Source organism: Lithobates pipiens, unplaced genomic scaffold (genome assembly GCF_037356315.1).
Source record: "Lithobates pipiens isolate NorthernLeopardFrog02 unplaced genomic scaffold, aLitPip1_a1.2 Scaffold_8, whole genome shotgun sequence".
Taxonomy (NCBI): domain Eukaryota; kingdom Metazoa; phylum Chordata; class Amphibia; order Anura; family Ranidae; genus Lithobates; species Lithobates pipiens.
In genome coordinates this window covers 642,724,240-642,739,708 of record NW_027507903.1, presented here as the reverse complement: position 1 = coordinate 642,739,708, position 15,469 = coordinate 642,724,240, and the positions used below count along the sequence as shown (strand labels likewise).

The following is a 15,469-nucleotide window of genomic DNA, read 5'->3' as shown; positions in this document are numbered from 1 at the left end:
ATCCGTGCCATCTTATCTGTGCCCATCTTTGCCCATCAGTGCCGCCTTATCTGTGCCCATCGGTGCCGCCTTATCTGTGCCTATTAGTGCCGCCTTAACTATGCCTATCAGTGCCCACCAGTGCAGCCTATCAGTGCCCACCAATGCAGCCCATCAGTGCCCACCAATGCAGCCCATCAGTGCCCACCAATGCAGCCTATCAGTGCCGCCTAATCAGCGCACTTCAATGAAGGAGAAAAATGACCCGTTTGCAAAATTTTATAACAAACTATTAAAACATGATTTTTTTTTTTTTTGCATCTTTTTTTGTTTGTTTAGCAAAAAATAAAACTCCGAGCTGTAACTAAATACCACCAAAAGAAAGCTCTATTTGTGGGAAAAAAATGATAAAAATTTCATTTGGGTACAGTGTTGTATGACCGCGTAATTGTCACTCAAAGTGCATCAGTGCTGAAAGCTGAAAATTGGTCTGGGACTGAGGGGGGTTTAAGTGCCCAGTAAGCAAGTGGTTAAAGACTCATTTGTTCCACTTCAGATGAAAAAGATGACATCAATAAATCGAAACCAGGTTAAGATGTTATCAGTCAGGTCAGCGAGAGTCATCATTAGCCAAAAATGATCTTTCCCACTCCCCCGGGTACAGATTGTTGTAGGATGGGTCACAACATGCCCCCATCGCTACCCCCCGCACCTGGAGAAAGTGGGAACCATCAAAAGGGAAAACATTGTGAGTCAATATGAATTCCATAGCCAATGAGATGAACTCATTAAATTTTTTTATCATCCCTATGTGTCTGGGATAAGAAGTGTTAAATAACTGCTACGCCCTGTTGGTGGGGGATGGAGCTATATAGTGCTTCAACATCCACCGTCACCAACAGGGCATCACATGGTATGGAAAGACCCTCGAGATTTTGCAATAGATGCAATGTGTCTCGAATATAGGAAGGAAGGTTGGTTACCATTGGTCGCAACTGCTCGTTTATGAATCTATTCAGATTTTCAGATTTTCATTTTTTTTTGTCCTTGAGGATCTTCAGTAGACTGTAAAATGTCAGGATACAGGGATTACTAGTACGTATGTAACCCCATGTTTGTTTATTTATTATATTATTTAAATAATTTTTCAATGAGTGGTCTCCGGATTAGTTTATACCAATCTGTGATGGAAAGGATTTTCATACACATTGTTCTATATTGGTCATTGTTCATTACGACAATATTCCCTCCCTTGACCGAAGGCTTTATCGTGAGCTGGTGTTGGTTAGTCAGGGTTGTTAATGTTTGTCTGTCCAGGTCAGTTAGATTGTCCGGGTGGGAATTGCGTTTAAGTCTTGCGAAACTCGCATGTGGTCATAGCCAAAAACACTCCCAAATTAGGATTAAGATTTGGGGAGGGAAATTTGTTAGATTTCTTCTTCAGAGTTGAATTTTCCTTTTTTAGTTGTTGTAGTGGTTGGAGTGTCAGGATCATTTAATAATGCCTCAAGATCAATCTGATCTATTAGATTTCTCATTTCTTGTTCCTCTAAGCCCTTGTACACACGGTCGTACATTCCGATGGAAAATGTCCGATCGGACCGTGTTGTCGCATAATCCAACCGTGTGTGGGCTTCATCGGACTGTTTCCGTCGGAATATCCGACCGACAAAGTTTTAGAGCTGGGCTATAAAATTTTCCGACAACATGATCCGATCGGACTTTGTTCGATCGTGTGTAGAGAATTCCGATCGGACAAAGTGCCACGCATGGTCAGATCAAATTCCTAGACCAAAGATATTGGCTACTGGCCTGAACGTAGTCCCGTTGTAACGAATGAACGTCATCACGTTATGAACGATTGGATTTTCCGACAACTTTGTCCGACTGTGTGTATGCAACACCAGTTTCGGACAAAATCCGTCAGACAAAATCCGACGGATTTTGTTGTCGGAATGTCTGACCGTGTGTACAAGGGCTAAAAGAGAAATTAAATTGTCTAGAGCCTCCCTTTCCTGTGCTGTATGTGAGCTGGGTTGGGTGCGCCTGGCATCAAGGGTCTGCAGTATCAGCTTAAGAGAAAACAACTGCAGGTCCTTTATGCCTTCAAATGCATCAAAATAGTCTGGGCAAAAGGTTAATCCTTTTTCTCTAAACTGCACTTCCTCAATAGATAAGGTATAATCTGACAGGTTAACCACTTACAGACCGGACTATTTTGCTGGTCAAAGACCAGACCACTTTTTGCGATTCGGCACTGCGTTGCTTTAACTGACAATTGCGCGGTTGTGCGACGTGGCTCCCAAACAAAATTGACGTCCTTTTTTTCCCACAAATAGAGCTTTCTTTTGGTGGTATTTGATCACCTCTGCGGTTTTTATTTTTTGCGCTATAAACAAAAATAGAGCGACGATTTTGAAAAAAACGCATTATTTTTTACCTTTTGTTATAATAAATATCCCCCAAAAATATATAAAAAAACATTTTTTTCCCTCAGTTTAGGCCGATACATATTCTTCTACATATTTTTGGTAAAAAAAATCACAATAAGCGATTATTGATTGGTTTGCGCAAAAGTTATAGCGTTTACAAAATAGGGATAGTTTTATGGCATTTTTATTAATAATTTATTATTATTATTTTTTTTACTAGTAATGGCGGCGATCAGCGATTTTTATTGTGACTGCGACATTGTGGCGGCCACATCGGACATTTTTGACACATTTTTGGGACCATTGTCATTTCTATAGTAATCACTGCTATATAAATGCAGTGATTCCTGTGTAAATGACACTGGCAGTGAAGGGGTTAACCAGTGGGTGGCAGTGTAGGGGTTAAGTGTTCCTAGGGGTGTGTTACTAACTGTGTGGGGGTTGGGCTTTCATTTAGTGAACACTGATCTCTGCTCCAATCACATAGAGCAGAGATCAGCGTCACTAGTTGCTAGGCAGAATGGAGAAATGCTGTTTACACGGCATTTCCTCCATTCAGCCGTCCCGTGAGACGATCGCGGGTATGCCTGCGGCGATCGAGTCCGCGAGACCCGCGACCGGACCCACGGGGGACCCGACCGGCACGCGAGCGTGCCGCTGCCGGCACGCGAGCGATGGCAGGGCGGCATTGAAGATTGGACGTACCTGTACGCCAATATGCCTGCCCGTGCCATTCTGCCGACGTACATCGGCGTGCGCTGGTCGGGAACCGGTTAAAGACACTTAGCACTTGTACACACGATCGGAGATTCCGACAACCAAATCCGTCGGATTTTGTCCGAAACTGTTGCATACACACGGTCGGACGAAGTTGTCGGAAAATCCGATCGTTCAGAACGTGATGCCGTTATTTCGTTATGACGGGACTATGTTCACGCTAGTAGCCAATAGCTTTGATGTAGGAATTTGATTTGAGCATGCGTGGCACTTTGTCCGATCGGAATTCTCTACACATGATCGGAGTATGTCCGATCGGAGCATTTTGTCGGAAAATATTTCCGGCAAGTTTAAAAATTTGGTCCGACGGATATTCCGACGGAAACAGTCCGATGCAGACCACACACAGTCGGAATATCCGACAAAACTATCTGATCGGACACATTCCGACTGAATCTCCGACCGTGTGTACAAGGGCTTAGGTTTTCATCCTCTCTAAGATGTGTAAGTTTTATATTTAATACCATCAATTTTTGGTGGGATCATCTGTGATCATCTCACCAGATGGGGCCACTGAATTATGTGTATCATTTTTGGGGAGTATACCAGTGAAGAGTCCACCTTGCTCAGACGGGCCACCACGTGCGTTACCTGACTTTTGTGTGCAATCAGAACCCATCACCCTCATAGTTTGTGGTGTAGGAACCGTAGTTTCTGTGATACGTTTCTTTTTTTTTTTCGCTCCTTTCCTTGGGGAAGCGCCATTTGTGCATCTAAGCCCTTGTACACACGGTCAGACATTCCGATGGACAATGTCTGATCGGACCATGTTGTCGGATAATCTGACTGTGTGTGGGCTTCATCGGACTGTTTCCGTCGAAGTATGCGACGGACCAAGTTTTCCAGCTGGGCTATAAAATTTTCCGACAACATGATTCGAACGGACTTTGTCCAATCATGTGTAGAGAATTCCGATCGGACAAAGTGCCACGCATGCTCAGATCAAATTCCTAGACCAAAGCTATTGGCTACTAGCCTGAACGTAGTCCTGTCCTAACGAAATAACGTCATCACGTTAAGTACGATCGGATTTTCTGATAACTTTGTCCGACTGTGTGTATGCAACAGTTTCGGACAAAATCCGTTGGACAACATCCAATGGATTTGTCCGACCGTGTGTACAAGGGCGTAGGTGCCTTGCGTTCCTGTGACTTCTGTGAAAAAAGAGGAAGAAAGTGAGTTTAAAGATGAATTAGAGCCCTTTGCCTTTTTATTGGCCCTGAGATTGTTATTTCTTTGTCGTCGTGTTTGCCTATTGTTCTGTTGCCACCTATACGCCTTTCCTTCTCTATAGGCCGTCTTGTCCCTCCAAAACTTTCGCTCTTTGGTGGTTACAATTTCCTTTGTTGTTTGGTCAATATGGGTTTTTATATTCCCTTCCTGTTCCTTAACATTTTGGCGGTCCTTAAATGGTTCACGTTTTACATAGATAGCTTCGGAGAATTTAGAAATGATCCATGTAAACGAAAGGGAACCTTCAAATGTGGGGGGGGGGGGGGTGCAAATACTGTCAGTATATGCATACAGGCCCTAATATATGTTTACCAAATGGACAGAAATACAAGCCTCTACATTATGCTAACTGCAGGACAGTTGGAGTGGTATACTTACTCAGCTGTTCATGTGGCTGTTGATGTGGGAAAAACCATATTGGCATTTCATAAGAGGGCCTATAGGCATATCCACAGTATGCAAACCTGTAATCCAGATCTACCCCTGGGGCGACATGTTCCAAGTTCCAAGCAAGTTCCTCCCAAAGTCTTGAAGTGAAGCCATCTAGAAATGAAGGATAGCTAATTGAGTCACTAAGGCCAGGTGGATTAGTGGTACGTAGCGATACTATCCACCTGGTCTCTCTTTGAAGCAGAATCTTATCCCATTCCCCACCCCTCGCACTGGGGTGGATCCAGTCAAGTATGAGAATTGTTATATCCAAAAAACGGTTTTGGGTCGTCGGCATTCAAACGCAGCGCAATGGAAATACGGGTGCGGCGTGCATGCGCAGGCGCCTGTGGCCATCGCTAGAAAGGGACAAGGGGATGTTACAAATTTTGCAAACCCTGCCAGTGTGGATGTATTTCACGGACCCCATCTGCAACACAGGTACCTACCTTATCACTCACCCCAGCACAAATAGACATCCCATTTAGGGAACTGTTCCCTATGGGATATTAGTGATAGATAACAAAAAACTGCTTTTTGGACATCATGCCATTAGGCTCTGTCTTTCCTTTTCTCAACAGCTTGTAGAGACGTTGGCGCCTATCGTTTTGTAACAGCATTATTAAATGCAACTACTCCTAATTTCATGTCTGTATAACCATCATTACAATAGCCCATCTCCTATATTTGGAGTTGTGCGACTATAAAGGGGGATCTATATGAGTTGTATTTGGGGAATATATCTGTTTGATAGATGAATTTTTGAGTACTATTTTTTTTTGATGATTTTCTTTCTTTGTTTTTATCCTCTATACAGTTATATGTCTGTACCGATTTAAAAGCCTCTATCGGAAGGACCAGTTTATCTGATCACATCCCACTGGGTCAAAAATATTTCAAGGGTGTAGGTTAAACAAAACCTTTATACTCGCCATCCACTGATAACGCTATATTTGCGCACTCTTGCTGCAATATTGCCATTATCTGTTCTTGATTGCGATGCCACTCATCTGGTCTAGGTAACGAAATTTCCATTGTCTTTGCCAATTTGAAGTCCCAATTTTTTTGGGGGGGTGTACAAAACCCTTTTTTCCTATACACCAGTGGCGGTGCGTCCATAGAGGGCGCAGGAGCACCGCCTCCTCTCTCCTGCACCGCTCTATCACCAATAGATAGATTCATGCATTGCATGAATCTATCTATTGTCGCCGCTACCACCCCCTATTTAGGTGTCCGGCCCCTTATCGGGGCACCAAGCATCTGAATTACAGCGGCGCGGTTTCTTTGGAAGCGCCTAATTAGAGCTCTCGGCTCTAATAGGCGTCCTGATAAGAGACGTGGTCTCTAATAGGCTTCCAAATTGGTAAACAGCAGGCATAATGCTGTGCGTTCGCTGTTCACACAGTGTTGTGTTAGAGAAGCGAATACATCGCTTCCCTAACACTGACCCGCCTCTCAGCCAATCAGGTTCCCGGGTCTGTGTTACCTGTCATCTGATTGGCTGAAATCACAGGCGCTGTGATTGGACGCCTACCAGGCGTCCAATCATTGCAGAAGACGAGAGGAGGAGTGGGCGGGAGAAGACATCGGGGTCGTGATGAAATGGAGGACCCCGGACACTGCTTACCGCCTGCGGCAGTCACCCGCTGCCCACCCAAGACAAGATAAGTGCCGGGCAGACGGCGGGCGGGGGGCACAGTGGCAGCACTTGGGGCACAGTGGCAACATTTGGGGCACAGTGGCAACATTTGATGCACAGTGGCAGTATTTAATGGGCACAGTGGCAGCATTTAATGGGCACAGTGGCAACAGTTGGGGCACAGTGGCAGCATTCGATGGGAACAGTGGCAGCATTCTATGGGAATAGTGGCAGCATTCGATGGTAACAGTGGCAACATTTGGGCACAGTGGCTGCGTTTCATGGGCACAGTGGCTGCGTTTCATGGGCACAGTGGCACCGTTTGATGGGCAAAGTAGCTGCGTTTGATGGGCACAGTGGCTGCGTTTGATGGGCACAATGGCTGCGTTTGATGGCACAGTGAGGCTTGCCATTGATGTTTTTTTTTCTGAATTTTTCAGTTTGTTTGCCCCCCCCCCCCCCCCCCCAAAAAAAAAATTTGAGCACCAGCCTCCACTGCTATACACACACAGGGATGTGGCAAACTCAGTTTAATATCTGACATTGTGAAAACCTTTATTTATCTATTTCACTAATTATGTGACTTCTGAAGGTAATTGGTTGCACCAGAGCTTTATATGGGCTTCATAACAAAAGGGGGTGAATACCTACGCAAATGGCAATTATATTTTTTTTATTTCTGAAAAATAGTTTTGTGTATATATTTTTCTAATTTTACTTCACCAACTTAGACTATTGTGTTCTGATCCATCACATAAAAAAAATCTGTATTGTAACAAAATAGGTAAAAAGCCATGGGGAGTGCATACTTTTGCAAGGCACTGTAGATGCTTGTTGCAGAAGTTTCTGTAGATCAAGTACAATTGAGTACCTTAATCAAGGAGCTCTCAAAAAGGTGCCTTCAACATGAACTGGCACTTTTGGGGAAGGGCTTGTAAGTTTGACAGGATTAGGGATGGGCCGAACAACCCCCTGTTCGGTTCGCACCAGAACTTTCAAACATCACAAAAGTTCAGAACCGGAAAACAAACCCCATTGAAGTCTATGGGACCGAAGCTGGAAAAATCAAAAACACCCATTTTGAAGGGTTATATGCAAGTAATTGGGCATACAATGGTTATGGGGGTCCGGGTACTGCCCTGGGAGACGTATCAATAAAAAAAAGTTTGTAAAAAACTTCATTTTTAAATGAACAGTGAATTATTGAAGCTTAAAGTGAAAGCATAGAAATATAAATTCCTTTCAATATAGTGCATGGGGGGGGGGTTCCCTTAGTCTGTCAGGAGTCAGGGAAAACGCTGATCGTTGAGAGGGCACCCCTTGCGGCTAAGTGCAGTGCTTACCTGGAAGTGATACAGGGAGAGCAATGCCCAAAGGTGCACGGTTTGCCAGGTGTTGCTGGTGATGAGCCGGCCACTTAGATAGAACTGAGAGTTACTGGGATGATCTGTAGGGCCACTGAGCGCTCGGTTCAGGTAGGCATTTCCAGTAGGGCAAACCCTACAGAACGAAAGGTGAAAACAAGCCAAGGGTCGTGCACGTGAGATCAGTCCACAGGTATCAGATGCAAAGTACAGATGAGGGAGCAGACAAGGAGCATAGTTGATGGGGCAAGCCATGAGTTAATCAGGAGAGGATCTGAAGCAGAAGTCAGAACAAGTGGTTGGTAACAGGGCTATCGGAATCACGAAAACACAGGAGCACAGGAAACACTGGGAAGCTGACGATAATCCAGCAAGGTGTGGCTCCAACAGACCCGGAGGCACTGCCCACATCAGTCACACTGTGTGTCACAGAGGCCATGATTGTCTTGAGTGGGATTGCCAGTCCTTCAGCCAATTCCCTGACAGTACCCCCCAAGGGGCAGCCTCCGGATGCCCAGGCGAGGCCATCTTTCAGAATACCTAGTACGGGAACTCTGCTGGAGGTGTAGGTTACTTACAGGCTCCCATGAATTCTTCTCAGATGGGCACCCTTTCCACTTAACGAGAAACTGTGTTTGTCTTTCTCTCTTCCGGTAGTCCAAAATGGCCTCCAGTTAGAGTTCTAGTTCTCCTTCTATTATTATATTAAGTTGGATTGGTTCTCTCGGTTTACACATTACTCTGTGGGTGGTAAGCCGAGGATAGTCACACATCAATAGGAACTTGGATGTGAATTGCATTCCCCTATTCGAGACGATGCTAGCAGGAAAACCATGTATACTAAAGATCTTCCCGATGAAGATGGTTGTATGTCTTGCCGAAGGGGGCCGATCGACAAGGAAATCCATGTAGATTTATTTTCACGGTTCCTCTAGCACTGTTATGCCACGTACACATGATCGGACTATCTGGCGGACTTAGTCTGACAGACAAACCGCCGGACTTTGCAGCGGAGGTCCGCCGGACTTTCCGAATGAGCGGACCTGCCCACACACGACCGGACTATGGCGGGAGTCCGCCGGACTTTTGAAATTAACAGGCTTGCCCACACAGGGAGAAAAGTCTGTTCATTTTGAACACGGCTCCAGGTAGACAGAAAGTCAATGTCGCTGCCTCCATTGGCGAGATTGACACCTCGCTGGCCCAGTCACCTGATATGGACTTAAAGGGTAAGCCCTACGCAGAAAAAATGGCATGGGGTCCACCCCAAAGTCCATATCAGACCCTTATCCGAGCACGCAGCCCGGCCGGTCAGGAAAGGGGGTGGGGACGTGCGAGCGCCCCCCAAGCCTTACCAGGCCACATGCCCTCAAAATGGGGGGTGCTTTGGGGAAGGGGTGGCCCTGCGGCCCCCCCATCCCAAAGCACCTTGTCCCCATGTTGATGAGGACAAGGGCCTCTTCCTGACAACCCTGGCCGTTGGTTGTTGGGGTCTGCGGGCAGGGGGCTTATGGGAATCTGGGAGCCCTCCCAGATACCGGTCACCCACCCTATGTGAATGAGTATTGGGGTACCATGTACCCCTACCCATTCACCTGGTGAAAAAAAGTGTAAAGAAAAAAACACAACACATGTTTTTAAAATAATTTATTGGATTGTGACATCACCCGGTGACCCCGCCCCTTGTCCCTATATAAGTCGCCGCACAACGCGTCCCTGTCATTGCGGCCAGGGAGTTTTTTTCCTTACACTTTTTTTCAACAGGTGAATGGTACCCCAATACTCATTCACATAGGGTGGGGGCAGTATCTGGGGGCCCCCTTATCAAAGGGGGCTTCTGGATTCTGATAAGCCCCCACCCGCAGACCCTGACAACCAACGGCCAGGGTTGTTGGTAAGAGGCCCTTGTCCTCATCAACATGGGGACAAGGTGCTTTGGGGTGGGGGAGCCGCAGGGCCCCCCTTCCCCAAAACACCCCCATGTTGAGGGCACGCGGCCTGGTATGGCTCAGGAGGGAGGGGGGCGCTCGCTCGTCCCCACCCCCTTTCCTGACCGGCCGGGCTGCGTGCTCGGATAAGGGTCTTATATGGACTTTGGGGGGTCCCCCACACCATTTTTTCGGCTTAGGGCTTCCCCTTTAAGTTAAATTAAGACATTTTATCATTACTGTTACGAAGAATATAACAGAATATGTAAAAAGGAAATCAAGGATGCAAAAATTCAAAACGAACGACAGATTGCAAAAGATAGGACAAATCCCCACAAATTTTTACAATATATTAATAGTAAAAAGGTCAGGTCTGAGCATGTAGGCCCTTTAAAAAATAATCTAGAGTGGGTGACTGGGGACAAAGAGAAGGCACATTTATTAAATACTTTCTTCAGTTCTCTCTATACAAAGGAGCATGGGGGACCTCATGTCCATAATAGGGGTGATAGTGACTCAGCCCCAAATGATCCACCATGGCTCAAAAGTGATATGTGCAGAAATATTTAGACAGAGTAAAGGTGTATAAAGCACTTGGACCAGATGGCATCCATCCACCCACGGATCCTAAAATAAAGCTCTGTAATTTCAAGGCCATCGTTTCTAATATTTAGGGACTGATTAATGACTGGAATTGTACCACTGGATTGGCACAGGGCCAATGTGGTGCTCATATTTAAAAAGGGATTAAAGTCTTTACCAAGTAACTATAGACATGTTAGTTTAACCTCTATAGCCGGGAATATACTGGAGAGTTTAATAAAAGACCACATAGACGAGTTCTTGCTGGAAAAAAATATTTTAAGCAACAGACAGCATGGATTCATGAAAGACAGAAGTTGTCAAACAAACCTGATTTCTTTTTATGAGGAGGTAAGTAAAACCTTGGACAGAGGGGTGGCTGTGGACGTGATATACTTGGACAGAGGGGTGGTGGTTGATGTGGTATACTTGGATTTTGCAAAAGCGTTCAATACAGTTCCCCACACACGATTAATGTGTAAGGTAAAGTCTACAGGTTTGGAAATATCAGTTTGTAAATGGATAGAAAACTGGCTAAAAGACAGGATTCAGAGAGTAGTGGTTAATGATTCTTACTCTGAATGGTCTAAGGTTATCAGTGGTGTACCCCAAGGTTCAGTGTTTGGACCCTTACTTTTTAATACCTTTATAAATGATATAGGATCCAAGTACAAGTAACATTTCAGTCTTTGCAGATGACACCAAGCTATGCAGTGGAATAACGTCCTTACAGGATGTCTCCAATTTACAAGCCGACCTCAATGTCTAATTGGGCAACTAAGTGGCAAATGAGGTTTAATGCTAATAAATGTAAAGTTATAGATTTGGGTGCTAAGACTATGCATGCATCATACATACTAGGGGGAGTACAACTGGGGAAATCCATAGTGGAGAAGGATCTGGGGGTTTTGCTAGCGAGCTATTCGGCTGCTAGCGAGGCGGTTTTAACCTCCGCTAGCGGCCGTAAATTGATTAAAACCACCTGCAAAGCACCTCAAAAACAATTAGTAATCAGCAATTAGAGGACAATCTTCTCTTTAAGTATTTTTTGGATGTTTGACAGTCTACGCTTCACAGCTGGTGACCATGAGGCAAGTGGCATCTGGTTACTTGTGCCAATGCACAACTGCTGGTACCCAGTGCAATCTCCAGAACAATACACAGTCCCAGGGACCAGCTTAGAGTCTTAACCCACAAGTCTCCATGACAGCTGCCTTCTTTCAGCTTCTTCCAGACACAGTCGCGTCAATGAGACAGTCCTTCTCCAGACCTGATCCCTTGTGATGAAGTCCTACAATAAGCTACTAACAAAGTTTATCCAGGCCCTCATCCCTGACACCTCTGAGGCTTCTAAACAACTGCATTGTCCATGGGCCGACTGAGGACACCAACCCCTAGGGCTCTGGACTCCCCTGGGGAGAAAGAAACCACTCTCTAATGTTTCAGATTATTTATCAGCATTCCAGTCCCCTTCTGGACACTCCTCTCCAGGGACTGGCTGAGGCCTGATAAATATTCAGCCTGGTTATTTTGAATCTCCCCCTAAGCTCTGGAAACTTCTTCCAGAGACAGGGGTATACAAGCAAACTCCAAGCCTGTGAAACCTGGAATGAACCAGGCCAAACAATCACTGCTTTTGATTACAAAAACTAAATGTACCTAGCATCCTACACTAGGATGGTTCTACATCTACAAAACAATTTACCAAACCAAATCATAAAACAATAAAAAAAAAATCATCTTTAAGAGTCATTTCAAACTTTCTACATCCTTATTTTTATTGAACTTTATATCATTCTATAACCCAGGTTTAATATGTATTTGCCTGAACAAGGCAGGTTGAATTTGTATATTTGTGCTGAAACCAGTCTTGTTCTACCGCACCCACCCAACAAACAAAAGTCATTTCACTTTTATGACAGGACTCTGAGCCTTTCTGTCTGTGAAAGGAAAACACAAGGGGCTATTATGAGGATGCTGAGAAGCACCTAAGCATATATACTTTAACTGCAACCTTAATCATTTTTAGATGACACTTCTGACAATGGGCCATGTTTTGTAAATTCTTTTGCATATCTACGCGCGCCAGCGGTGTCTCACTCTGTGAGATGTAGCTCTTTCATCAGCAGGAAAGGGTCTCATCTGCCTATCCTTTAAAAAGGGGAGTTTGCGTACATTTGGAGATTGAAGTTTCTACAACTTATTGGGTGTACATTGGTGTGGGTGCCCAGACCCAGATAGGCACTTCTGGAAGGATTGTTCAAGATACGCAAAAACGTAGCGTGGTATTATGTGGCATGGCTTAGCGACCCAAATGATGAGCAACCAGTTGCTTGTGATGAGGAGGAAGACTGCCTGCATCCTGGAGAAGCTTTACAAGGTAACTATTACATTATTTTTGATAATAGACAACATTGTCTATATAGATTTTTGCCACACTGTAGTCCACTATTACAGTTCCTTACCTGTCTTAAACTTGCAATCGTTACCTCTGTACCTGTAAGCCAGTAATGGTCCACTTTCATGACATTTGGATCATGTACAGCTCCTGATGTTACCAAAGGTCCACAGATAATATTTAGTGAATGTAAAGCTCCAGAAAGTTGTCTAAGCTTACAGATATGCAACAGAAAATTCTAAGAGACTAAGTGAATTCTACAGTGCATGGTTAGAGATTGCAGACGTGGCACAGGAGATGGTCAGAGACTGTAGATGTACTATGGGAGATAGAGATCAAGGACATACTACAAGAGATGGTCATAGACTGCAGTCATACTACATCAGTTGGTCAGAATGAGACTGCATACTTACAGCAGGAGATGGTGTCAGCCTGCAACAGAAGGTGGTAAGAGAATAAAGGAATCCTTCAAGAGAGACTATAGACATGCTGTAAGAGTTGTTGGACATTGAATTTATGCTATGGGAGTTGTAGGAGACAGGGTCCATGATGTAAGAGTTGTAGGAGACTGGTGCCATGATTTAAGAGTTATTGGAGACCAGGGACATGCTGTAGGTATAGTTGGATAGCTGGGACATACTGTAGGAATTGTAGGAGACTGGGGACGTTCCGTAAGAATTGCTGGAGAGTGGGGCCTTGCTGTAGGAGTTGGAGAATGAGTGCAGGCTATAGAAAATGTTGGAGACCAGGGAAATGATGTGCGAATTGCCAGAGACTGGTGACACGCTACAGTAGTTGTAGGAGTTGTTGGTGACTGGGGTCATGTTGTAGGATTTGTTGGAGACTGGGGTCATGTGTGAGTTGTTGGACATGCTGTAGGACTTGTTGGAGATTCGGGTAATGTTGTAGGAATTGTTGGTGACTGGGGTAATGCTCTATGATTTGTTGGAGACTCGGGTCATGTACGAGATGTTGGAGACTAGGGACATGCTGTAGGTCTTGTTGGGACTGGGATCATGTTGTACGTGTAGTTGGAGACTGGGGAATTGTTGGAGACTGGGAGCATGTTTTAGGAGTTGTTGGTGACTGGGGTCATGTTGTAGGATTTGTTGGAGACTGGGAGCATGTTTTAGGAGTTGTTGGTGACTGGGGTCATGTTGTAGGATTTGTTGGAGACTGGAGTCATGTTGTAGGATTTGTTGGAGACTGGGGTCATGTTGCAGGAGTTTTTGGAGAATAGGGACATGCTGTAGAACTTTTTGGAGACTAGGGTCATGTTGGGGAAGTTGTTGGAGACTGCAGTCATGTTGTAGGATTTGTTGGAGACTGGGGTCATGTTGTAGGATTTGTTGGAGACTGGGGTCATGTTGCAGGAGTTTTTGGGGACTAGGGACATGCTGTAGAACTTTTTGGAGACTAGGGTCATGTTGGAGGAGTTGTTGGAGACTGGGAGCATAATGTAGGAATTGTATAGTTGGGACATTTTGCAGGAAATTTAGGAGATTGGGAACGTGCTGTAATGATGTTGGAGAGTACATGCTGTAGAAGTTGTTAGAGACTGGGCAAATGGCTTGGGAGTAGTCAAAGCCAACTGACATGCTACAGCATTTGTAGGAGACTGGGAACATGCTGTAGGACTTGTCTGGGATTGGGACCATGCTGTAGAAGTTGTTTAAGACTGGGGACATGCTATAGGAATAGTTGGACAGTAGGGACATCCTGTAGGAATTGTTGAAAACTGGTAACCTACTATAGGAGCTGTTTGAGACTGGGGACATACTATAGGTGTTGTTGGAGACTGCGGACATACTATAGGTGTCATTGGAGACTGCGGATATACTATAGGTGTCGTTGGAGACTGCGGACATGCCGTATGAGTTGTAGCATACTGGAAACATGCTGAATGAGTTCTTGGATGTTTACTGTTGGAGTTGTTGGAGACTAGGGGCATGCTGTAGAAGTTGTAGGAGTCTCAGAACATGCTGTATTAGTTGTTGGAGGCTGGAGATGTGCTGTAGGAGTTGTAGGAGACTGAGTAAATGATGTGGAAGTTGTTAGAGACTAAGTATATGCTTCAGAAAACTGCCATAAACTGGAAACGTATTAAAAAAAAGACTGCTAGAAATAACTGGTATTGCATCCCCTTTATGAGTCAAGGCTTTTTAACATTTAAGCTCCCTATGCTTGAAACATTTGACCCATTTTAAAAGATCCAAGTAAAACAAATAAAAAAGAAAATGGGATAGACAGCACAGAAAAAGTAAAACATTGTAAAGGAAATGAACCAATCCACTTAGTACTTCATGCCAGGCTGACATATTTTTCCTCACTGTCCTGAGTAAGCACCTACAGACTACTGTTTGTGGGGGTTTTAAGGGTCTCAAAATAAGTGTCATAGGGCTGGGCTACAGTAGTTGTAGGAGTTGTTGGTGACTGGGGTCATGTAGGATTTGTTGGAGACTGGGGTCATGTGTGAGTTGTTGGAGACTATGGACATGCTGTAGGACTTGTTAGAGACTGGGGTAATGTTGTAGGAGTTGTTGGTGACTGGGGTCATGCTCTAGGATTTGTTGGAGACTCGGGTCATGTGCAAGATGTTGGAGACTTGGGACATGCTGTAGGTCTTGTTGGGACTGGGATCATGTTGTACCTGTAGTTGGAGACTGGGGAATTGTTGGAGACTGGAAGCATGCTGTAGGAGTTGTTGG

General features: G+C 44.8%; 1 protein-coding gene across 2 annotated transcripts in view; it reads left to right on the top strand.

The window, feature by feature from the left end:
* Positions 1–12,340: 12,340 nt before the first annotated feature.
* LOC143961618 (N-acetyllactosaminide beta-1,3-N-acetylglucosaminyltransferase 3-like) overlaps positions 12,341–15,469 on the top strand; it is a 114,957-nt gene continuing 111,828 nt past the window's right edge. Inside the window, exon 1 of one of the 2 annotated variants that reach the window (XM_077470939.1) lies at positions 12,341–12,743. In XM_077470939.1, the coding sequence (XP_077327065.1) occupies positions 12,654–12,743 (90 nt within the window). In that variant the 5' untranslated portion in view covers positions 12,341–12,653. The remainder of the gene's footprint in view (positions 12,744–15,469) is intronic. The other variant, XM_077470940.1, reaches the window with a different exon arrangement.